The sequence below is a fragment of the Stegodyphus dumicola genome, chromosome X1, assembly GCF_044657685.1.
Source record: "Stegodyphus dumicola isolate Sdum_Otavi_A_Nest chromosome X1, ASM4465768v1".
NCBI lineage: Eukaryota > Metazoa > Arthropoda > Arachnida > Araneae > Eresidae > Stegodyphus > Stegodyphus dumicola.
The window spans coordinates 206,246,074-206,270,956 of record NC_140780.1 but is presented as its reverse complement, the minus strand read 5'-3'; the positions used below and the strand labels follow the sequence as shown (position 1 = coordinate 206,270,956).

Sequence of the window (24,883 nt, the reverse complement as noted above, 5' to 3'; positions counted from 1 at the left end):
ATTGAAATATGCGAATGCTTCAAGGAGGAAGTAATTTCATTACAAAACAGTATTTCCTGGAAGCCAGTGTGGTGAAAACCTGTTTGGACTGCCTTCATTATTATCGCGTCTGCCGAGTGGATTGCTGACGCCGATATTATGACTGAATAACAGCTGTACCAGAATGCAAAGAAGGTCTCTGCTTTCCATCCTGGCGCCAACCAAAGACAAAAACAAATGCATATTATTTCTTTAAAGATGTTTATTGATTAATGTTATTGACTAAAGCGAAAAAGACGATGTTAAAAAAATATATTTTAAGGTAAGAAATCCTTTAGTTTTTGAGGTGCGAACATTGCGCGGGTCACTTTTTTGTTTACATAAATTTTATCTATAAAGTTGGGGTGAGGACATTACATGAGCGCGGACATTACACAAGCGTATACAGTATAACCATGAAAGCTTTAATTTTAATTACCTCTCTAGGTTGCGTTTCACAGCATTAAGATTGTTTTTAAGTACTTTGTAAGTAATTTTATGATTTCAAATGCATATGCACGGACCTTTTCTGTGAGCCGTGTAACTGTTTGTAACTGTTTTACAGTTGGATATACTATGCGGGATATTCGCTATAAATGGGGAGACGGAGAGAAATCTATTGGTATGTCGACCGATGTCGAATTACCCCAGTTCAAAGTTTTAGGGCATCGTCAAGATCAAAAAGAAGAACACCTCACGACAGGTAAACTACATTTAACTAATTTCTTTTCTTAAAAGTATATCTTTTCTTAACAGTTGTTCTTTGTGTAGTCCACGAAATTAAGTTTAACGTTTTAATTACTGCATCTAAAATTTCAATAGAAAAAAAGTCATTTTCTTAATCCCAAAATTTTAACGAGTTAAATAACGAAGTTATTTGTTATCTTTAAAAGTTCAAGGTAACATGAATAGCCATACGTAGCCAGCAAACTTACACATTTTCATAAATTTTACATAAAAATGTCATGCATAATTTGCAAATAAAATGCTCATTAGCGTAATTCTCTCACTTAAGTTTTTCTTTTTCAGTGCTAATAAGTATGAATAACACGCACAATAAAAAGCTATAAAGAGTTTTACAAAAGAAATGAACTCTTTTTTAACTTTTTGCGTAATTATGTAAAATGCTAAAGGGAAACGTACCCGTTTTAGCTTGGATGACACATTTTTCTCTGTATTTACAATCGAAATCGTGGTCCCGAGTAAAGGGACATTCACATATGATCGGAGGGTTGCTATGCCCGCCACTATCACAGATGTTGGTGTTACTATACCAAACTCGCCTTAGCTAGGACAGAAAGGGGCCGTGATCTGTTAGAAACAGTTTGCACTTCTGTCCTAACTTTCGGCATCAGCCTACGGGTACACCAGCTCTTCGCCGTTGAGCCCGAAAACTGCACAAGAAGATATTTGCGGATGGACCTTTCCAGAAATGTGACTGGGAGGGAAACGGCATATTCCAGAAGAGATGGATCGCTGGCCGCATTTATCTCAATGATATTTGCCTGCTCATTTCCCAGAATACCATAGTGATTCCGTACCCAGCAGAGAGTAGGGGTGCTACAGGCTGAACATTCAAGCGGTGCTTCACGTATTTGAATAACTAAGACAGTTCGGCTTCGTCCTGCTGAGATTGTGGCAAGACTGGAAGCCGAGTCACTATATATCACCGCTATGTCCTGGAAATTGAACTGATAATAAGCAGTCGCCGTTTTTATTGGTATTGATTCTGCTTGATACAGTAAATTATTGCATTCCATCCTCCATTTCTAAGAATATACAGTTTGATCTCCTTCGAGATGATAAATAGCGCATCCTGTACCTAATACAGTTTTACAGCCTTTTGTGCTAAGAGAGATAACGTGCCCCACCTGACGACAGAAACCTCGTAGTTTTGAGTGGAAGATTTAAGGAGATGAAATAAAATTTCAATTGCTTTCATACTTCTATAAACGCGCTTCTCTAGAAAAACCTTAACCAAGATATTTTCTCAAGCTTTCCATATTTTGTTAATATGTGCAAACTTATTAAACTAACTAAAAGAGATCACATATAAGATCTTGTGCACTTTTAACTAGGAACTACCTTATAATAAATTATTCACTCCTTTGACCTTGGAAAGTACTTGAATAGTTTTGATCCAAGAAGACAGCAAAATTAAAACTTCACATTCCAAAAATAAGAACTAAAGTCATTAATTATTTTGTATTTTGAAAAATATATAACTTTTAAAAAATCATAATAAATCTGCGCACTGATCATTTACACAACAAAATACACTAGGATCCTGCTTAACTCAGGGGATACGTTCCAATAAGGTTCTGCGCTAAACGAAAAAGCGTTGTACAAAGTCATCTAACTGGTAAATAATAGGGATAGGTGAAACAGTGGAGGAAATAAAAAAAAAAGTATTATATTTTTTGTAACATTTATTATTAAGTGCTCTTTGATTACATTAATTGTAGAGTTACTTACTGCTAATAGCAATTATTATTCATTAAATATTCATGAAAGTCTAAAAAACTTCGATTAAAGAAGTTTGTTTATGATGAGGAAGTTTGTTTATGATGAGGAAGTTTCTTCCTCATTTGACACTTATTATTTTATTTTTATGTGATAATTATTATTTTATTTTTATGTGAAGTCATCTTAGCGTCGTTTGACATTTCCTGTTTTGTTCATCAATCAGTTATCGATAGTCAGACATCATATCAATGACATTTTGTCTAACCTTTGAACATCTATCAAAATTAAAATTTTTTTATCCATAATTTTCATCAAAGCGGTTCAACTTTTTTTTATAAAATCCATGGAAAGCTCTTGTTTGTTCCTCATCTTCAGAAGCACTAATTTCTTCTTCTTAGTGCACTTGTTGTTCGACTAATTTTTTAAGATCGTCTTTGGAAAGACTTTCACCAGTTATGGCTTTCAATAAATCTTCTATTTAAACTTCAATTTTACATTATCCAACCCTGTTTCATTAGCTAGTTTGACAAGTTTGTCAATGTCAACAATGAATTCTGTTGTGTCAGTACTCTTGATTACCTGCAGCTATATTCTGCCCTACTCCTTTCACGCATTCCTTGTTCACTTCATTCTAAGAAAAACTGATGTTATCTACAGGATCCATGATATTGCATTTTTTCCCAAAATCTATAATGGATTGTGTATCTTCTCCATCTGTTGTATGAATCAGTTGTCGGAATGTCCCCCGCAGATAATAAATTTTAAAATTTGTGATTATACCTTTATCCATTGGATGGATTAACGGAGTTGTGTTTGGCGACAAAAAGAAACACTTCTACTGAAATGGATGCATGCTGAAATAGCATTAAGCGGGGTCTTACTGTATATGGACAGCAACATAGCAAATTTTCTTTTTCTGGATTCTAATAATCATCTCCCCTTTTTTAGATAGAATAATGCATAATAGATATAAATTGTCGATGGGGAAGCTTAAGATTATAGTTTAAAGTGAAAATTATTATTTTATGTGCGTGATATGCGAATTTAGTGTTTATGAAATGTATGAAGTGTGCTACGCTATTAAAGCACTTACATTCCTATCGGCATATTTTCAACGATTGTTTCTTATATACGCTAGAACCTACATAGATACGATATAAAGAGGCCCATATCTTGATAGAATAAATTGTGTTAGATGTACTAACTTCTTTGAATTAATGTAGTGGGGTAATAATCATTGGGCAGATGAGCCTAACAAAACCACCTTAAATCCGAGGAAAACAGGAAAATATCATGACAGTCAAGACCATGGACGACGCGTGGAGGGCAGCTGCTGTTGGTAAAAAGATGGAAATTGATTGTAAAAAGATTGTCGGCTTCCCCATATGCAAGTCAGAAGAAGGGAACGCTGATCTCCGCATCTGCAACGCTCTAAAGGTAGAAACCCGAGAAGACATAATGGAAGGATAGGTAAGGCTATACGGGATGGCGCAGAGTTAAATGGCTGACTTGCCAAAAACAGACGTTTTTCTGAAGAAAAAATATTTTAGAAAGCATCATTAATGATCCAATTCTTGCATTGCCTGATAAGATGGATGTCCTGTGTACTCAAAACAAACAGTATTGTTTCAGTTCCTAATTTAGCTTTATCATAACAACGCAGTGTATGTAAAATTTTGGTTTTCTTATGCTACCCTCATGATCAAATTAGGTAATGGCTCATTAAAAGCAAAATAACATTTCGCTGAGTAAAAACAATTCACGTTCTAGCTTAAACTCTACTTTTAGTATTTTTTAATTTATTCAATGTCCTTTTTTAGAAATGTTGAGAACAAATAATACGTAGTTGGACAAATTCTTGAAATATTATAAACAATACCGCAACATGATAAAGGATGCAATAAGTGTTGCAATCATATTAATAAGCATGTTTTAAAAACATGCAGACAAGCCTTTTGTTAGCCGTTATCCTAGACAGTAATACTGATTTTGTTAGAAATATAAAGAACAAAATTATATTTCCATCAAAACTTTATTTGATTCTAAAACTTTAGCTTTTAATATGTGCAAGCAAAAGAAATGAGTGTATAAAATTAGACAAGATGTATACATTACAGTATACAAGTAATACAGCAGTCTATTTTCGTATTCTTATGACAGCTCATCTTGACGTTTACTATATTAAATCTCTTTGCTCTGAATATGAAATCTTACGACACTTCACACAGTCACTCGACTTCAGAAAATATCTGTGATCTGAATAGGCGAAGTACTTCTTTAAGTACGATCAAAATTCCCCGAAGTACCTTTACATATTCTTTACGTTACCTTTACGTACCTTTTCAGTATTCGATATATGCCATCTCATTTTCCTGACAATCCGTGCACTGCCGAAAAGTTCAACAGTTTTAATTTACTGAATCGTCTTTATTTGACAGACTTAAGATTCTTATTCGGAGTTTATGCTCAGCAAGTTTAAATCAGTTCTTCCTTCTATACTGACTTTTCCTAAAGAAAAACACAAAGCGAATGTTTCGGAGTAACATGGTGCGAGCGGGAAGTTTAAGTTTACTCTTCAACTGCAACGCAGAAATAAGTAGCTATAAGAATTTCATATTGTCTTATCTTTTTGGAGAGATCTTACTACACTATTCTCGTATTCTAATGAGTAGTTTTTGTCAAAGCTTTAACCATTTTATTTGCTGTGGTAAAAATTAAGGCAATGTGATTAAACAGAAAAGGGCAATTATGGTAAGTCTAGAACAAACTTCCGTGAAATATTTCAAAAGTTATATTTTATGCCTACAAAGGTATTACAATTTTAGACAAGTGTTTAAGAATTTTATTTCTACAGTGTATTCCTTGCTAATACTTCTTAAATATAATTTCATTTCAGGTAACTATTCGAGATTAGTGTGTGAGATTCAGTTTGTGCGGAGCATGGGCTACTATCTAATTCAAATCTACATCCCAGCTGGGTTGATAGTCATCATTTCATGGGTGTCTTTCTGGCTCCACAGAAACGCCACTCCTGCAAGAGTAGCCCTGGGGGTCACCACCGTGCTCACAATGACCACCCTTATGTCCAGTACCAACTCCGCCTTACCCAAAATCTCGTATGTCAAAAGTATTGACGTTTATTTAGGAACCTGCTTCGTTATGGTGTTCGCTTCCTTGCTGGAATATGCAACGGTTGGTTACCTTGGGAAGAGGATAAGTATGCGAAAGGCGAGGAACCAGCAGATGGCAAAGATGGCTCAAGAGCACCGTCAGAGGTGTGTGGCAGCAGCCGCGGCTGCGGAGGGGCCCGAGAGGTGCCCCCCTCCGGAGGCGGTTCTCCTGCCGGGCAATGCTGAGGTCACAATGGTCAAGTCCGCAGTGCGAGGACAGCCGGTAGGTCATTTTCTTAATCGCCTCTACTTTTGTATAAACTAAGAAATAATGCATCGCAATGAAATTAATTTGAATGAGAATAACATGTAGAAAATACTTTAAATTAATTATAAACTATGTTTAAGCTCTACTGCATTTTAGTTTAAGTATTTTTAAATATACATAAGCCTTAAGAACTTAGTGATTATACTATGTTAATTTCTATTAAATGTTTTAAATGCTGTCATAAATAAAGGTTGTCATAATGTCTTCTAAAGTTTAATTGGAAACTGCATAGATGCTTGCTTCTATGAGAAAATGAAATCACAATGCTTTTCAGTGCATGTATTTGCAAAATGTGCCAGTTTTTTAATAAATGCTTATATTTATGTTCACAAAGATAAATATGTTTATTAGAGGTTCTAGATTCTTGAAAATAATTAACATTTCCATTAACAATTTATATATGTTTCTGTTAGAGCAAAGCAGAATTCACGAGCACATCGCCAATTCTGATTTTACTATAACTAAACACTGATGTAAATGAATTAACTAATATAAGTAAACTAAACTAAGTAAAATTAATAGTACGCTTTAAATCAAGGATGGTTACATAAAAGTATTAATTTGCTATAACACAGGGAGATAATTCTAACTTACGATACACTAGTAAGTCCTGAGAAATCCATGGAAACTCTAAAACTTTGCTGCTCACTTAACTTGTTTTAAAATAGAATAAATGTTTAAAATTCAGAGATTGAATTAGGATTAGATGCATTGCTCAAAATAACTGTTAAATTACAAAATTTCTATTAATTATTTATCTTTCTAGTAATCCTTTTATTTACTATTTCGTGTTTCTTTTTTGTGCTCAGTTCTTCTTACTCTCTAATTCTGAATATTACTGCGAACAATTAATTTTATAACTAGATGAATGTTTTCTTGAAATTTTTATTGAAAGCAAGACAAGTAAGATAAAAATATGCTTTTTTAATGAAAATTCTATCTCTTTGATAACAAATTAAAGCGAAAAACATTCGCAACATATGATGCTGTACATAATTCATATATAGTTTACCATTACAGTATACATTGGATCAAAATTCAGAGCAATATTTGACAAGCAAATAACTCTTTCGTGGTTATTCATTTGTGTAGGTATTTCATATCAGACTTGGATTCGACAAGGTGAATTTGAAGAAAGAAAAACAAATATAAGTAGTGTGATTTTATTTCTAAAATAGCCGATCCATTAGACTTAACATTTCGAAAATCAGATTTCACTATTTGAACTTTTTGTTCTTCAGATCATTAAAATCGGATTTACTACTATTATTTGTTTTAAAACCAATACAAAGTTTAGAAAAAATTGCTTTATTGTGAGTCTTCCACGTAAACACTGAAAGAGTCAGAACCAATATCAAAGAAGAACTCCATAAGCATTAACCAGCTAACAATCAAGGAAATTAATAGTTTCTTGATCATTCTGAAGTTTAGAAAAAAACTTTAAAGGTGTCCCTGTATAAAACTGGTTTGCGCAGCATTTATTATCCTCATGCTCATGTCTAATGTCTCATCCGAAACAAGTGGCATCGTCCATCCTACACGTGAATGCTTTCTGCATCACTCAAGCTCATTAATTTAAAAAGGTTTGATTTCCCCAAACCTGACCTGAATTTTAGTCTAGTCTATGTCACCCAAGTAATGATATTCGCGAATTTAGTGCTTTTTGTTCCATATAAACTAATGTCTATTTTCAGTTATTTAATGATAATGGTAATAGGCATTAGCTAGAGTATAGCCAAAGTTAGGGTCATATCTTAGCTGCAATTTCCGCACTATTGTTTTCAGTTTTCCTTTCATACTTATTCAGCAATTACTTTAAAATTTACTAAGCAAACAGTCATTTCTTTTGCTTTGAAAAGTTTACGGACTCTGTAAATGAGCAGCATCTTCAGCTAAATTCTAATTTACGGAGAATTAAAATAATTCAGCATGACAGAACTTCAACATTTTTTCATGGTCGTAAGATTTTAAATACTGTGAAAGTGTATAAAAATAATATAGATCAGAATAAAATTCTATATTTAAGGAAATATATATTATATTTCAGAGACTGACTACCTAAATCTGAAATGTTTCAAATCCACACACAAATTCTCAGTCATTTTAAAATAACTACACTGATGATCTTCCATATCGGGTTCCCACAAAATCTTCCCAATAGCAAAATTATTTTTACTGCTTTGGAAGAAGTTTCAGATTACCAATGATAATAGGAAATATGTTTCAAGTTATAAACCCTGAACGCAAAACATAGTTTGTACTTCTTTTTCAACATCTAATAACTGAATATATCAAAAAAAACTTCCATTTTTAATTTTATTCCAAGTTTAATACAATATATTTCTACGAATAATTTGGAACACAAAATTTTACAATTTTTTTACGTCTTGGAAGAACTAAGCTTTTGTTTTCGCATACCATTGTAGAGAATACAAATAAAATCAAACATCCGATGCTTTAAATACTTATGCTAGTGCAATTTTTAAGCCTGCTTATTATAGCCTGCTAATCTCATCATAATTTTGAATAATATATTCCAATAAACTGAAGAATGAACGGGGGGGGGGAAATAAGTATTGTCAAACTGTAAAAACTTTAAACACAGCAAACAAAATTGAGCTAGGTATGCTTATACACAATTAATAATAGATAAAGATAATAAGAAACTTAATTTTGATGAACATGAAGCATAGTGTAAAAATACTGACACTTATGCAATTTAACAATAAATAATGCCGCCGAATTAGTGGCAATATAAGAAAACGTCGTTTACACGGTATGTATTTAAGTTTAAAATTGCTCTTTATTATTTCATAATTTTTTTTAATTTGTCCGTATGCATTTTGTTATGTCTTTTTTTAACGTAATAAGACTTTAAAAACCATTCAAGAAACATAGATGACTGTTTATACTTTCTTTGATGCGCACACCGAAAGAGTAAAAAATTCCTCTAAAGGGAACATTTTTCTGCCATGTTTTGAATGCGCAAAGCTATAAATTAGCTTCATTTCTTTCTTCATTTCCGTACAAAAATTAATAGAGAAATTATTTTCAATAAACAATCGAATTCTCTACTTATTAAAGAACACTCTAGCTCACTGTTGTTAGACAAATCCCATTAATTCTTCAATAGTACCTATTTAACGATGTGCGTTACGTTTATTACAGTCTCGTTAACGTGAAGATAAGTGCTAATTCAATTTTATAAGCACCTCTTAACTAATAAAACCCTGTTTTAGAAGCGTGTGTATTGATTCCCATTTTGATACTATTATTTCATATCGCTGTTTTCGTAAATGAATAATTTTCAAATTTTTCTGTCGTCCTTTTATTTTAATCTTTCTTTTGCTTCCGAATAAAGACGATTATTTTTAACAATAGTATTAATGATACATACGAAACAAAAAGGTTTAATTCTCATATGGTTCATGATATTTATTCTCGTGATAATAATTATTATTCGCCATCATAATAATTGAATGTATATTTTAATGTATTAAATTTTTTTAACTATTTTACTTATTTAGACAGACAACTAGGATGTCCATTTCGTTATAGCATGAACTTTATACCTACTTTATACTAAAAATTAATTGAAGTGAAGCAGTAAGACCAGATTTTGCTTTATGAATTCGTGATTACATTAAATTTACCTCGTTGATTATAAAATACCATATACGACTGAAAGTAAATAAACAACTTAATATTTTCTGAAATTATTTTAGCAGTATGAAACAGAATTTTGCGGTTAATTTTGTAAATTTTTAATGCCGATTCCAAAATTGGATAATTCTCTTATTTTCCCAATTACAAGTATTTTAAGATTCAGACAACAGAAGATGGTTTTCTATTCGCTTTTCATCAGGTAAGAGTTTATTAGGATATGTTCATAACTATAAAATAATCACACAATAATTTGGACTGCAAAGAACTACAAAAAGAGATTCAGATCTAGTCAGCGTAATTACAATAATCCTGAATATAAAACTGAATTACAATTACAAACAGTGTAAAAAGGAAAAAGGAAATAATAGTAAAAAAATTAAATTTGGAGTTACTATAAAATTCAAGGGGATTATTAAATTTCTAGAAATGTTACAATGTATAGCGTTTGAAAATATCCTACTATTATTTTACAACAGGACTGACTGCGCCAAATTTCCATGAGAATCAGTTACATTTTTTCTCTGCGAAGTGACTCGCGATCTACCTAATACATGGAAAACATTAAAATAATAATATATTAATAGCGTGATTCCCTGAAAATAAGACCGAGTTTATAACTAATTTTTGCTCCAAAAACGCCTTATTTTCAAAAAATCTCATATTTTTCATGAAAAAAAAATTTAAATTTGCACTTCTATAACCTATGTTAATTCATATATTCCACAACCTACAATTAATCATATATTCATGTCCAACAGTTCAAATATCGAATTATCTTCTTCTAGAATATCGTCATAAAGCTCTAAACAGTATGTTCGGGCCTCAAAATTCTTGTAACTTTATTTCTTGCAGAATCATGGCCCTGATCTCTCATGACTAATAAAAGAACTATCCTTAAGCGAGCATTTTTTGCCCTTGAAGCCTGCTCATATAGCATTAGCAACACAGCTGTCAGCGATTTTTATCCCATAAAATCTTCACCCATTTTTAAGGCTGATTCCTCTCCATTCTATTTTCAATGTAGTATAGATTTCTATGTGTAACTGGTTCTTGAATGGCTAGATTATTGCCATCTCAAAAGCCTGGAAAGAGGTAGTCATCGCTGCGGAATAATTTCTTCTTTTTGCAAGGAAGTTCTTCGTGTTTTTAGTGTTGCGAGTGTCTAACAAGTCACTAACAAGCTCAGGCTTAGTTTTCTTTCCCTTAAAGAGGATTAGATACAGGGCTTATCATTGCAGACCCTTAACTGACAAACAATGTAGTTATTTCCATATCAATCATATTGGAGAAGTCGACGCCATTAACAAAACAATTGAATGCAACAGAATATTTAGTATCATCAGCACCTTCCAGTTTGAATAGCTTTGTAGATCTTAGAGGCAGTTCATGCCGCTGGAATCCATCTATTTAATCTTGAATAGCCTTGCTCTGTGAACAACCAAAAACCTTTTCTTTTTTATTATTAAAGGTTTCTGGTCGATACATTCACAAACAATCAGGAAATAGTGGTTTCTGGCTTGATCCATACTTAACACATACTAGCACTGCCGTCGTTTACCTAGTGACCTATTGGTTACCGTACTATAATCGCATTTTCGATCAGCTCGGAGATTCAACTTCTGTTTGCAAAAATCTTCAAAATTCCGTGCCCGATATCTTCCACGTTCTCTTTCTGGAACTGGACCGAGTAGCTCTTTCGTTTGGGGCTCACTTTATTTATGCAAGAGTGGTAACAAAAGTTTTAAAAATAATGGACCACACAAAAGAGACAAAATATTGTAGGCACAAAATTCGGGAAACGTTTCCTTAATTTCACATGAGCGCATTAAGTAAGTCCGTTATCACGCATAACGTATTAAATTATCAAGCTTGTAATTAATCACGTCAGTCCATCGTCAGGAGAGCATGTATGTTGTCTTTGTACTCCGAGTGGTCATTCAGCACTACATATGGTGTCTGTTTAGCTGACACTCTAAATAAAGGCTTATTTGGGGTAAGATTTATGTATCGAACATTATAAAAATATTATGCTAGAATTTCTTTTGCTGTTCCGTCTAATTTTCCGGAGAAACGGTATTGCAATGGATGTCGCATGATGAACCTAAAAATCCCACAAGGATCGAAAGTTCGCGATCGACAGACAGGCGTTATTTTGTTTTGATGCAGGCGAGAAATCCTGGCCTGCATCAAAACAAAACAACGCACAAATGGTTCAGAGTCATAAAAGTCCTACACTTTTTTGTCTCTTTTGTGTGGTCCATTATTCTTAACAGCTTTTGTTGCCATTTGAAAATTTAACTTTTGTGATTAGTGTAACAATTTGAAATCCTGTCTGAGCAAATAGTATCATCAATTCCTTATGGTTCTTTGACGTTGTTAAAAAGCCACGATATCATTCATTAGCTTTAAATAAATTTTTTGTTGTAGACCTTAAAGCGTGTCATAAAGACATTGCGATTTGTGATAAATTAGCCTTCTCTGAAATACGAATGGTAGAGAAAACAATTTCATTATTTTTAAAAGTGGTTCAGAGTAAGAACCGTTTGAGAAGATTTGATCACATTTTAGTTGAAACAAAAATTTGGATATATATATATTGAACTTACTTCAAGGCCTTCATAATGTTTATATTAAATTTACAGTTATAACTTTATTATCATTCTTACCGTCTGTAAGGCTTTAAGACGACTTTTAATAAATAAACTTTAATGCCCACGCTGGAATCTAATGCGAGCATTTTCAAACTTTTAATAGATGTTCCTCTACATCCTTTATTCATGCGCATAGCCTACAGCTATTCGATTTTTATTTCATTAAGTAACAAAAAGCTAATTTGGTAATAATTATACCTCCAGTCTGCCTTTAAGACGCTCAATTAAATTGTAATGAAATAATGAACAACTGTTTAATTGTTTTCACTTTACTATTATTAGACAGAGAATGTTAAATACAAAGTTTGCTTGCAGTTATAAACCTATTCCTTGTGTAAACTGCTGAATTCATTTTAATTTTATGCCATCCGTTTAGATGATCATCATTTAATTACCCTTATAAAGCTAATCAAGATAATGAAATATGTATTATAATCTAAAAGACTAAAAGGCATTATAATCCAGTCAACGCGAGAATGTTGATAGTATCGAAGAAATTTACGAAATATTGAATATTGAAGTATGTAGATTTCTTCAATGATGATAGACTTATTAATTTTCTCGTTAAAGCTGATATAAAAAAATTTTAATAAGTCATATCTTATACACTAAAGAAATCAGAGAGTATTGAAGTCGTTTCTTAAAATTATTTCTTATTTCGTGCGGCTGTGGTAACTAAAATAGCTTTCGATAATTTCAGTAAAATAAATAAATCTGTTTTGTAGGAAAGGTGCTTTCTTAAAACAAAGAAAAATTAAGAATCTTACTAGTTTTTGTGAAAAAAAGAGTCTAGATCTAATTTCGATTTAATCTTTCTCTAGCCTTTCTTTTTCTAAGCCGGTTGGAGCCTCATTAAGTAATTCAACCATGTTATTATTTCCTTAATGCCTTAACTGCTTTGATTTATTTACAGAGTTTAGAGCTCATAAAATATTTTAAGATTTCATTTCATTGCATTATGAATTTTGTTAGGCCATCAGCAGCATCTCTGTAAATTTTTAATTATGCTCCAAATTTAATCCTTGTACTTTCTTTTACGACAGCTTAATCTTACTGAACTGAAGATTACTGAAACATCTTTAGCTAAGATTAATAACTTCAGGTTTATGAAATGGAAAACTAAAAAAAAGTACACTCACATGTGCTGAGCTATTACGATTGATATAACCTCAAAACAAAACAAAAAATAATAATAGTAGTAAACTCTCTTAGCGCCACTCAAGCCCTGGTTCGTTTTATGTTACCAACTTCGCAAAGAGAAAATGGAAAAGTTAATATAAGCATTTCAGGAATGTGATAAAATATTAAAAGGCTGTTGTATCACATATCCGAATCACGCTGTTAAGTTAAAGTATTCCCTGCCTGTGAAAGAATTAAACCAATGATCCAGAAATGTTTTAAATAAACGAGTTTCTCCGCTATAGTAAGAATTTGAAATGTAACTTCTTTATTCACTATGTACATAAAATGTTTTATTTTGATAGCTAAATTAGACATTTTATTGGTCAACTTAGTATGCATTACATAGTCTTAGATGAATTATAAGGCGGACAACTTAGATAATAATATTATACGTTTTCAGAAACACCGATCACCTTCAGAAATGATCGTCTACAGACAGTGATCGCCATAAAGAGTTTTTACACTTTTTTGCGTCTTATGAAGTTATAAAAACATTACATACTTAAGATATATAATAAATAACAGTTAGTAATCTTCAGAAACTATGTATCAATCCAAAGCGAAATATTTAATTGTTCTTATTAATTTCTGAATATTGGCGACGAATATGTAAATTATTTCTCAGGAAAGAATATTGGAAAGCGTCCTGTTTTAGTACTTCCTTATGCAAAATTACTTACTTTGGTATAAGTAATAATAGTTTGTAATATTTGAAACAGTAATTTAAAAATTGCGATAAAAAGTTGAATAGTCATCAAGTCTCTTTTTCACTGAAGCATGTTAGTTAAATTCAAATTTATGGCATTAAGTAAGAAAAGTTCTGACTGGGAATTCTGACCGAAGTTTTCGATTTGAGCCATTTTAAATACGTTACATTTGTAGTTAAGGATAATATTTTTAAATGCAAAAGAAAGGCAGTCGTGCTTCTATAGGTTTCTGATTAATCTTTGGCAATAAATATAAATAGGTTAGTTGCGTTTTTCGATTTAAAAGGTGAATTCATTGCAAAAAAATATTTATTTTTGAAATAGAAAAAATCTCTTTTAATGTGTTTTGCATGTTAGTCTAAGCTAAAGATTTTGCGTTAGACACTGGATCTACATTTGTATACAACTACTCGAAATGTAAAAAATTATTTTTAAAATAAAAGCCTTTATTTTGGTATTTTATTCAGAAAAAAAATTAATGGCTTCAATGGCTTTTATTCTAATTTAATTACCTAACCTGATGTTTCAAAACCTGAAAAGTCCTAAAGCTTCCGCGAGAAGTACAAACAGATTAGAAAAGCTAGGACAGCTAAATAGAATTTTATCTCCCCCGTGAATAAAAATTATAGTTTAGTTTTAAAAAATGTGTTTTTGTTTTTTAATTTCTATATTTGTAAACTTTTAACGGAATCAGTGTTTTGAAATCTCTTAACCAAAATTTAAGTTTAATAAAGAATTTTAATCATTATTGTTCCTTTATTTTCTTATAGTATTTAACGGTTTCTAAGATAATGCGATAATGAATGAATATATGCCAATATATTTTTTTTTAATTTGTAAGACTGAATCATTAGCTATTTGCCAAGTAAATTAAGATACAAGCTATAATTCTTGATGAGAAAAATTGCCATCTATACATTGAATATGGTTAACGCATCTACTTGTAAAATCTAAGCCATTCTCTATTTTTGTTTAAAGGCTTAAATATACATCCAAAAACAAAACTCGAGCATTAATTTGATTTTGGTAAACTGAGCGTTTCTTAAAACCTCTAACTTGTCTTTTTCTGTCTCTAAAACAATTTGTTTTTTATTAGTTTTATATAAGTTCATTATATTTCCTTTTTCGATAACATTTGTAAATGTAAAATACACTTTGGTTAAAGAAACTATGTTGATTTTTAAATTATAAAATTTATCGTATATGTCGCATGTTGAAAGTAATAATTAATTTGTGTTTAAAAGTGATGCATATAACCTCCAATGTATTTGTTTAGTGAAGGTATAAGTATTGATATATAAGTAAAAATTATTAATTTTCTTACTCTGCAAGTCCTTATTTTTATGTAAATTTTAGGTGATGAGCATAAATAACCGAAGTATTTAATCCGTCAGTTATAACCACCTGCATTCATGAGATACCATAAATCTTTACCCGTACTTTTAATTATGACTTGTAAAATCTTTAAAAAGGACGAAGCGTATTCTTTTCATGTTGCCTTTTCCTTTTTACCTTCTGCATCCTCTATTAAATAACCATCAGTTTTCAGATCCTCGGTTTTAACAGTTGTATAACTTTAAAGCATCGCTGCTTACTGATTACTCGTTTTTCGTTGGTCATGCGTTTGAATGGCAATGAAATTTTATAACCCTTTAAATCTTTAAAATGGACTTGCTTAAGTGGCAGGAGTTTTTAATGCAGTATAAAAATTTACGTGATAACTTACAAAAACAAGCCATTATGTAAATAATCAGGCATGATTTTAAACTATTAGTGCCTAATCTTTGTGCAACGATAATGATAAGTACTTAAACAAAACTTTTAATAGGTTGATTACCTTTATCAGAAAATTGATTTCAATTCCTTATTAAAGTGACTTAGCAAAATAAAATTTATTAAGGAAAATAATATGCTCATGCAATCCGTGCATTCATCGTTACGATGATATTGTAAATGTCTCACATAACAAATTCGTATTTCATTCATTACTCTGTTACGAAATAAAAGCAAGAATTAGGGTAAAAGTTAATTTATTTAAAAGCCAATTGTTATACCACAACAGCTCGTTATTTTATTCACCAACATTTCCGTTCAACTCAAATATAAATAATTTTCTTTTTGTGTTTTGTAACTGCTGCGCTATCAATAATAATATACAGTTAAGAAAATGACCAAAAGCAAAAGAAGAAAAGAGTATTTAAATTACGAGAAATAATTAGTAGATTTACGAAGGAAAAGAATTTCCGCTGTTCAAAATTTGTAACATTGCACTTACACACAAAATTTAATTAACGGTGTATTCCTTTTGAGTTAATTAAAAAGTAAGTACTAACAAAATATTTATACATCTAATGCAACGTGACAATCTAATATATTATTTTAATTTCATTTAGTAATCATATTTCGTGTAGTAATTTCATATATTTAATATATTTGTAATAAGCTTTTCATTATTAGGCATAGTAACATCGTGTTACAAAAGCGTAATCTGTTTTAACAGCTTTTGTTAGCATTTTTACTTGTTATGTAAAATTTATTTAGTAACTACATCAATTTATATTTAATACGATCTGGTTGTTTAGTTTTAAAATTTTGCTTAATTGTTGAGCTGAGGTTTACTAACGTATTTTTCTCTGAATGCATTTGTTCCATAGGAAAAATAGGTTCATTTGGAAAAAACATTATCTTGGAAAATAAGAAAATTTATTGGGAGTGTGTTTTGTGGGAAGCGGGATATTTGAGTTACTATTTTCTGTGCCTTAAGCATATTTGTGTTAAGCATTCCTTTCATTTACATATTTTACGCATCGTAAAATACATGTATGTTTTGTTCTTTCCATTCAAATGTATTTTAAATATATCTTGGATAATAGCGGTATCGACTTTTCTACGCAGCTCTTAGAACAATAAAAGGTATATTTTGGAAATCCATAATTAGTAAAATAGGAGAAATTATATGCGTTTCTCGAAATGTTGCGCTTAAACATCGCTTCTATGAACTGAGGATAAAGAGTGAATGAAGATCTTAATGAGAGTTTTCGCATCCTAATGAATCACCATCAGATTTCAATGGCGCACTTAATTGGTAATTTCGGATGCATTCCATTCCAATTACTAATTTACCCGTTATACGCTACTACGGATACCGGTGCGAATTCTTCATTCTCGTCGTCAGAGCAACTTTCAACGCCCTGAAACAACATTTCCCGATACAGGTGTTTATAATGTGTCAGCGCTTAGGTTTACTTCGATTAGAATTGAGATTTTGTAAAATATGAAAAACGCATATTAGAGTATTTAACTTGCATTTATGATACTATTTAGATTTCTTGCATATTAATGATGTAAAGAGAGGGGATATTAATTAAAATATTATTACTATTATGTTGGAATAATGTGATTGCCTGATTTTTTATGCTTCATTTCACAAATCGTCTGATTTATTCTGTAATAATTCATTGCACTGTTGGTTTATTTTGCCACATGTTAATGATTTGGAAAAGAAAATATTTGACACTAACAAAACGAAATGTTTACATAACATGATAGGATAGATAAAATTTTATTTCAAAACGACAAGTGATGAGCAGCATCAAATGTTTATTAACTTAATTTATCAAATCATGTCATTAGTGGAGTGTTACATATTTATTCATGTTATTCAGGAACCTCCTTATGCAAGGTCTTAACTTCAAAAGAGGAAGCCATTATTTTAAAAGATGTTCTACTTCTCCATTAGTATTTCGGTTGGTTGTCAAGGAAATAAAAATTCGTGTAATAAGATGAACCGGTAACTATGCGATAAATTCATGTCAAAAAGGAAAGTTCAGGTTGGTATAATGAACGGTAAGCCTTTAAAGTATTCTATTAAACGCATTTAAGTAAATGATTTTTCTTTTCTTAGCTGTGGCTTCTGTTACATATTTCATCAATTTTCAGAATGCAAAAATCACTGAAGCGCAGCTTACTTCTCACTATTTTTAGCGAAGAGGACGAAATTACCCGATAAAGTTTGATCTCATTTATTTGCTTTGGCACATTCCATTACCTAAGCGTATTGACAATCCATTAGAAAATTAAATTCGAATATGTATAAAGTACTAACAATAAAAATTCGACGTCTTAAAAACAATCTAGCTGGTAGTTTTTTTTAGCCAGTCTGCTTGTAACAAATCTATTGTCATGCTGTGAAGATAATTACTTCGGAATTCTTCTCCTGCAAGTTGAAAAAAAAATGCATCACTGCTTTGAAAATTTAACTACTATCTTTTTTAAGAGATTAAAATGCAATAGCATTTACTCAGAGTTATACAATTCAAAATAACTACTTTTTTCTGATGATTAAATGTTACGTTCTTTTCCCATAATTACCTGTTTTAAAATTACTTGCTTTTTTGCAATAAAACATACTTTTAAATTAGATTAATTGAAAAAGCTAATGATCAAAAAGGAGTTTTAGCTAATTTAACCCAAAATTTAATCTACAAATTTTCTTTTCTTACATTGATATGGATGGAAATCTAGAATACAGTGACCATCCATAAATTCATAAAATAAGTGTTATGTTGGAAAGTTTTTAATATTTTTTCTTCAAATCTATTTTTGTTTTAGTCTCTCTTTTTTACAAGCGTTTTCATTTGTTTTCGTTTTCGTTGGATTGAATGCCTTCTGTTATTCTGAAAAACTTTCGCTCCCAACATATATAGTTTAAATTAAAGTTAAACTTGAGTAAATTCTGGAAAAATTTAGCCTTTGGTCATCTTACAGTTCTTTTGCTCTTATTCCGTATCCAACTTCTTGGTATAGAAAATTATTTTATTTTTATTTTATATCTATAATATTAATTAAAGTATTTTTGATTTGAAAATTTTAAAAAGAACTGAGATAGATGAAGTCTAAGAAAACTTCATTGATAACCAAAATCTGCAACCGCACAAAAATGCAAACTGAAGCTTCTGCAGATCTTACGAGAAAATTTGCGACACAAATACCTATTTATCTATTTAATTAAACACCATTTATCTGCCAAAATTGTCTACATAAATATGAGCTTTAACAATTTCCGAATCACAAAAAGAGTTAAGAGTATTTCCCGCAAGGTAAAAGCTTTACAAGCTAGATTCTAATTCTAAGAATGCTAGCCGTAAAAAAATAACGGAACAATTCAAATAACGCTGAAAATTGCTTATAGTAATTTAAACGCAGTGCTCGAAAGCAATTTATTCCGTATTTCTCATACTTTCTTTTTTATATTAAGCTATTTTGTATCGCTTAATGAGCACAGGCATGGCTAAGAATTAAGAGAATCAATGGGACAGAGCAACAAAACCCTGTAGACAAAAATTTAAACATATTTTGCACAATTAAGTTCATATTTGTATATAAATAGTCTTATGACCCAAAACCTTTTCTCAGAATCTATGATTTTTCAAAATATTAATATATTTATTACTTGCGGAAATTTTTAAATCAGCATTTATTCATTTGTAAATTATAAATGGAATAAATTAAACACTAACGCTTAATTATGTAGATATTAAAACTACAATAAAACTGAGTAAGGTGGTCATATAACGGAAATGATTCTCTACATTTCAAGAAATTTATTTTTAACTAACTTTTAACAGAAAATTTGAGTTAAATAATTATTAAATATTTAGGATGGAAAGTCAGTAGATTATTAATCTGTGTATTGAACTGCATTATGGCTGTACATATTTCTTATTTAATAAAACATTTCATAAATAACTTTGTTACATCTAGTCATACTGGGTTTTTAATGGAAATGACAAATTTTGTTTAGTTTAATTTGTTAATAATACTTACCGATTATTATTGTTAGCATTAGAAATAATTTTAAAATTATTTTTTTTTTTTGCATTATAATTATGAAGTTGAGAGAAGCCCTTTGCCCTTCAAATAATCTCGGTTAAAGAGCAGCAATTTAGTACTTCCCCCCCCCCCTTAATTGTTTCGCTATGTGGTTTCGAGCCCACCAGCGGCCGAGCGGTAAAGACGCTGAACACTGGTAATTCGGCCCGAGGTTCGAATCCCGCGAACGGGATGGCTGCATGGGTGTTTTTGTAGTTTTCCCCATGTGTAACGTGTATACGAGCCAGTTTCCCTTAGAAAGTCCTCCACGAAGGCATCCCTAACTTTAGGCGGATAGCCCTCGTGTGCTTTGCCATAATTGAATAATCCCAATCCGCTATGGTGGTTTCAAAACGTCTGTTGTAGTGTACTATTTTTACAGCATATTCCACTTTCTACAATAAAAATACTACAGTCAATAAGATTATTAATGTAATATTACAGTAAAATTTGACAGTCTGTTTGATTAATCGAATTTTAAATGTTGATGTAATCAGCTGCTTTTCTGTTGTACGATCAAAATTTTATTTTTGGTAATCTCCCTTTTCTTTTGCACTTATTTTGTATTAAGCCTTTTCATATAGAGGAATTCATTTTATTTTATTTTTCTGTTATAACCATAATCTAAATTACAGTATTTCCAATCTGCAAAGCTTAAAACACGATGTACATTGTTGTAAAACTTTTATTTCTTCATCGTAATCCTTCACACTTAAAATAAGCTGATGACTCTTCGTTACATTCATGAATACTTGCCAGTCTATAATCCCCATTTGGGATTCACAGTTGAAATTCTGTAAATTATATTAGGATCAAAATCCATTTATTTGTCTGACTTTTAATCTAGTTCTCGTTTTCATTTAAATCCTTTAAATTACTTAAGGTTCGCAACCCAAATGCATGACAAAACTATCTCTTTTGCTCGCGTTCAGCACTAAGCACCCAATTCCACTCGTTTTCGGAGAAATCGCTGGAGAGGAATTCTCACTCATGCTTTCGATACATGATAAATATTCATACGCAGTCGAGTCCGTAGTCCCCGGAAGAAGTTCCCTGGAGATTTTTCAACTCCTGTTACGCTTTACCGTAAATGCGAGAGCAAGAAAGGAATTCAGAATCTCTTTTTCATTTGTAACTTTCAGAGACCATGGTGATAGGAGAGAAAGTAAGAATTGTAATCCTCGTGTTTTCGATCGTCCTTATGTTTCTTTTGAGGCATATGTTTTTCTCAAATTACCTGCGTGGCTGTTTCAAAGATCCATTTCTTACAGATACGTGCTCCAGTGATGATATGTGAGTGGAAGGGCGGCAAACATCAGGGTCATTTCTACAGTAAGCTCTATCTGGGAAATATGTCACGTACTCTATTGCGCGTTAGCCTTTTGAGATCCATTAAGCTTAACCTCCCTAGTTCCGGTCAAGGTAGGGCCTAGCTCCCCTTTTAACTCCTGCAAAATCTTGCGCATTGCGGTTTCGCATCATATGAGTGTTTCTCTTTCGTTTTCTGGTGCTTTTTTCTCATATATTCTTCTTTTTGTGTAGTTAACGACTGGAGCAAAAAATGAGTCGTGACAGGAAGACAAACAATTACCTACAGACGGCAAAACGATTAAATACGGCATACCTTTTTAACCCTCACTTTGTAAAATCTATCACTGAGAATAAGTCGACCCACTTTTCTAAGTGTCTTGAAAGTAGGGAAGCTCGTAAACTGTATTTCTTTTGTTTAAAGTAAATTCAGCTGTTTCATAATGAAAATTTTTCCCTGTCCATTGGGTGCCGATGCTTTTATTTAAATGAAGCATTTTATTTAAATGGAGCATTTATGTCCATTTGCAGATTATTACGACAGACTCTTCTCAGTATTCTTACAAGCTGCTGAAAATCTAATCAGCATTACAAGAAGTAACACAAAAGCAGCATAAATCTGCATAATTTATTTAAACGAAATTTTCTGAACTTTTTCTGTAATCATCTGTTATACTTTATATGCTTTAAATACTTATGATATAAAAAAGAATAATCCATGCTTAAATGAATTTCTCTAAATTTTCATAGTCTGTACTCAAATAGAGGTAAATTTCCTCATACTGAAATAACTGTATTCCATATTGAAACTTAACTCAAAAAGAAAGTAATTTCATCAGTTAGTTGCATTTAATATCAGTTATATATAAATAACATTCAAGTTATAAATGAGAGTAAACATCTCATAAATTAAAAAATATAATGTGGATTTATTGAATTAATTGTGATAGAAGAATATCACATATTCTTTATGTTTACTGGATTTTTGTTTGATAGGCATGAATAAAATGATGTCATTTATTAAAAGAATATATCTTATAACCTTCCTACACATTAAAGAGAAACAAAAGATGAAGGCATTAAGAGAAACGTTTCTCATGCCATTTTTAAGACCAGTCGTCCCTTTTGTCACTAAGCGACAAATAAAGAATAAGAGAGACAGTAAGAACAGTTGTCCCTCTTGTCACTAAGTGAAAAATAAAGGATAAGAGGGACAGTATTTCCATAACGTTCAGTGTTTATAATATATGTTTCACGTCTGAAGTTTCATTTTCATTACAGACACAAAAATATTGCCGTAAATGTAACACACTACAAGTATATTTCTATTAGATGCTTTTCCTGGGATTTATGAATGTAGATTATTTCCTAGTGGCGTTGACATATACCACTACAAATAAGCATGAGAAGTCAAATGACCCTATATATCATGTTAACAATGTAACCTCGTCTTAACGTATAGACGCAACATACTAAAGTTTCATTTCTTATAATATGTACTCATATAATCGTCATGCTTTATCTTCATGCCTGTAAATTAGCTTTTTTCAATGAATCTACATATTAAAAAATAATTAATTTAAAGATATATTATTTTGCCATATAATTTACGATATGCGTTTAGTTCAGCATAAACGCAACTTTAACTACTCTTTCTACATGTTTTGCTTATAATTATATATTATTTACTATCATGTACTCCACTGCGTAATTAATTTTGCATTTATTTTTAATGAACATATTTCCTTACATAAGATTCTAATATATAACGTACGTAAAATACAAAATTAGTTTTTTAAATAAGAGAACATAACTTCAGATTTTTTGTTTCGTTTTAAAATGCCAGGAAATATTACAGACGTTTATGAATTTAAATTAATGATGATGCGCTGGGAATACTCAGCGCTGAATGAACCTAACTCTCCTGTTTTGCTGTTAATTACTGAACAGATCAATAGTATCTTCAGATGGGTAATTGTGTAAAATTTTCACATCAAGAACAAAAGATCCATTGAATTGAATTGGTTAAGCTTTTTAAATATACTTAAAAATTCTCGTTGACGAAACAGCATAAAAAAGACTTTAAATGGCTAATAGGGGCAGACGCAAATCTATCCTAGTGGAAAAGAAGAAGACGGCTATTCAGAAAATATGGTCTTTAAATATCTCGCAAAGAGGGTTCTCACTAATGAGAGAGCTAATGAGCAGTAGTTATCTCCTCTTGGGACTGAAGCTTTTGCGCAAAAGTTTCGGAGAAGAAAAATGTATGAATGATATCCAGATAAGAAAACGCTGAATAAGTAAGTTGAACTCGATCAGCAAATTTTTTTCTGCATATTAGGATGAGTGTTGCTTCTTTTTATTGAGATTAAATACTCGTGTTTTGTCGATATGTGGAATAAAATAAAGCTTTCCAAAAAATATATAGTAAATAAAGTGCGTTTAAAACTAGATATTTTAATTATGCCTATAAACACATTTTTTCAAAGCTACTTTCATGCATTTATACAAAATCATCTATGAAATGTATCTTCCGTAATGAAAGTCTTTAACCTTATTCACAGCTTTTATTGAAGCACGTAAATCTGCAACTCATTTATGTGAACTACGTAAATAGTAGCATAATAACCTCAATATGTTCATCGTTTAGGAGATACTGTTTTTATTTTTCTAAAAATATTAGGTTTTTTTTTTTTTTTTTTTTTTTTTTTTTTGATATAATTAAACAGAAAGGAGAATGTGCTTCTGTAAGCAAATTTAACCTTGGGAACAAGCATTATGGAGTGTAAAAATCGCTATAATACTGTTCCTTTCGGTAAAGTCTTTCCAAAAAGCTTCTTTGTCAATTTTTTATTATTCAAGCAATTTTTTATTACTCTTTTGGCAGTGTAAAAAAGGATGTTACTCTCAGTTGTTTGGAGAATATTGGCCCCTTTCTTTGCCGGTAAATCTGTTTTATCATTTGAATGAAGGCCACAGCGTGATGGTATCCATTACATGGCAACTTCTTTGTCCTGAGCTAAGTAGTTTAGAAACTGCTGTCATATTAAAACATCAACAGACATTTGTGATTCAAATGAACAAATGGCTAGAAGAGCAGCTGTAGAATCAGAGAGTATGACAACCTTTGAAACATGTTCAAGTTGATACCGGAGTTGGGATAAGGTTATGCGTATGGTCGTGATCTCATCATCAAAAGCAGTAGTCTTATTCCTTTCAACAGGACTATAAAATGAAAAAAGCTTGCAAAAGACACCAGAACCTGCATTAATACTATCAGCGAACACAGAGTCATCCGTAAACACGTATAGCCATTCACTCTCAGAATATAAAGCATTAATGTTTGTAGAGACATTAGGATTTTTTTAAGCAGGCAAGATGAAAAATTAGCAAACGCCTTCGCCGGGAATCGAACTACGGACCTTTGAAATACCGGCTTGATGTGCTGACCACTACACCACGAATGTACGCTAGGAAGGAGGGAGAAATACCTTATATGTTTTCCAAAGACATAGATCTTAGATTTGGTCATTTGTTTCTTTTTTGAGGATTTCGTTTAACAGATGAATTCTGATC

At 31.3% G+C, this 24,883-nt stretch overlaps 1 protein-coding gene across 5 annotated transcripts in view; it reads left to right on the top strand.

Annotated features, from left to right (window-relative positions):
• LOC118188938 (gamma-aminobutyric acid receptor subunit beta-like) overlaps positions 1–24,883 on the top strand; it is a 439,491-nt gene that overhangs the window by 287,834 nt on the left and 126,774 nt on the right. For all 5 annotated transcript variants that reach the window (XM_035359492.2, XM_035359468.2, XM_035359488.2 and 2 more), the window contains 2 exons: positions 584–721; positions 5,381–5,877. In XM_035359492.2, coding sequence (XP_035215383.1) covers positions 584–721; positions 5,381–5,877 — 635 coding nt within the window. The remainder of the gene's footprint in view (positions 1–583; positions 722–5,380; positions 5,878–24,883) is intronic.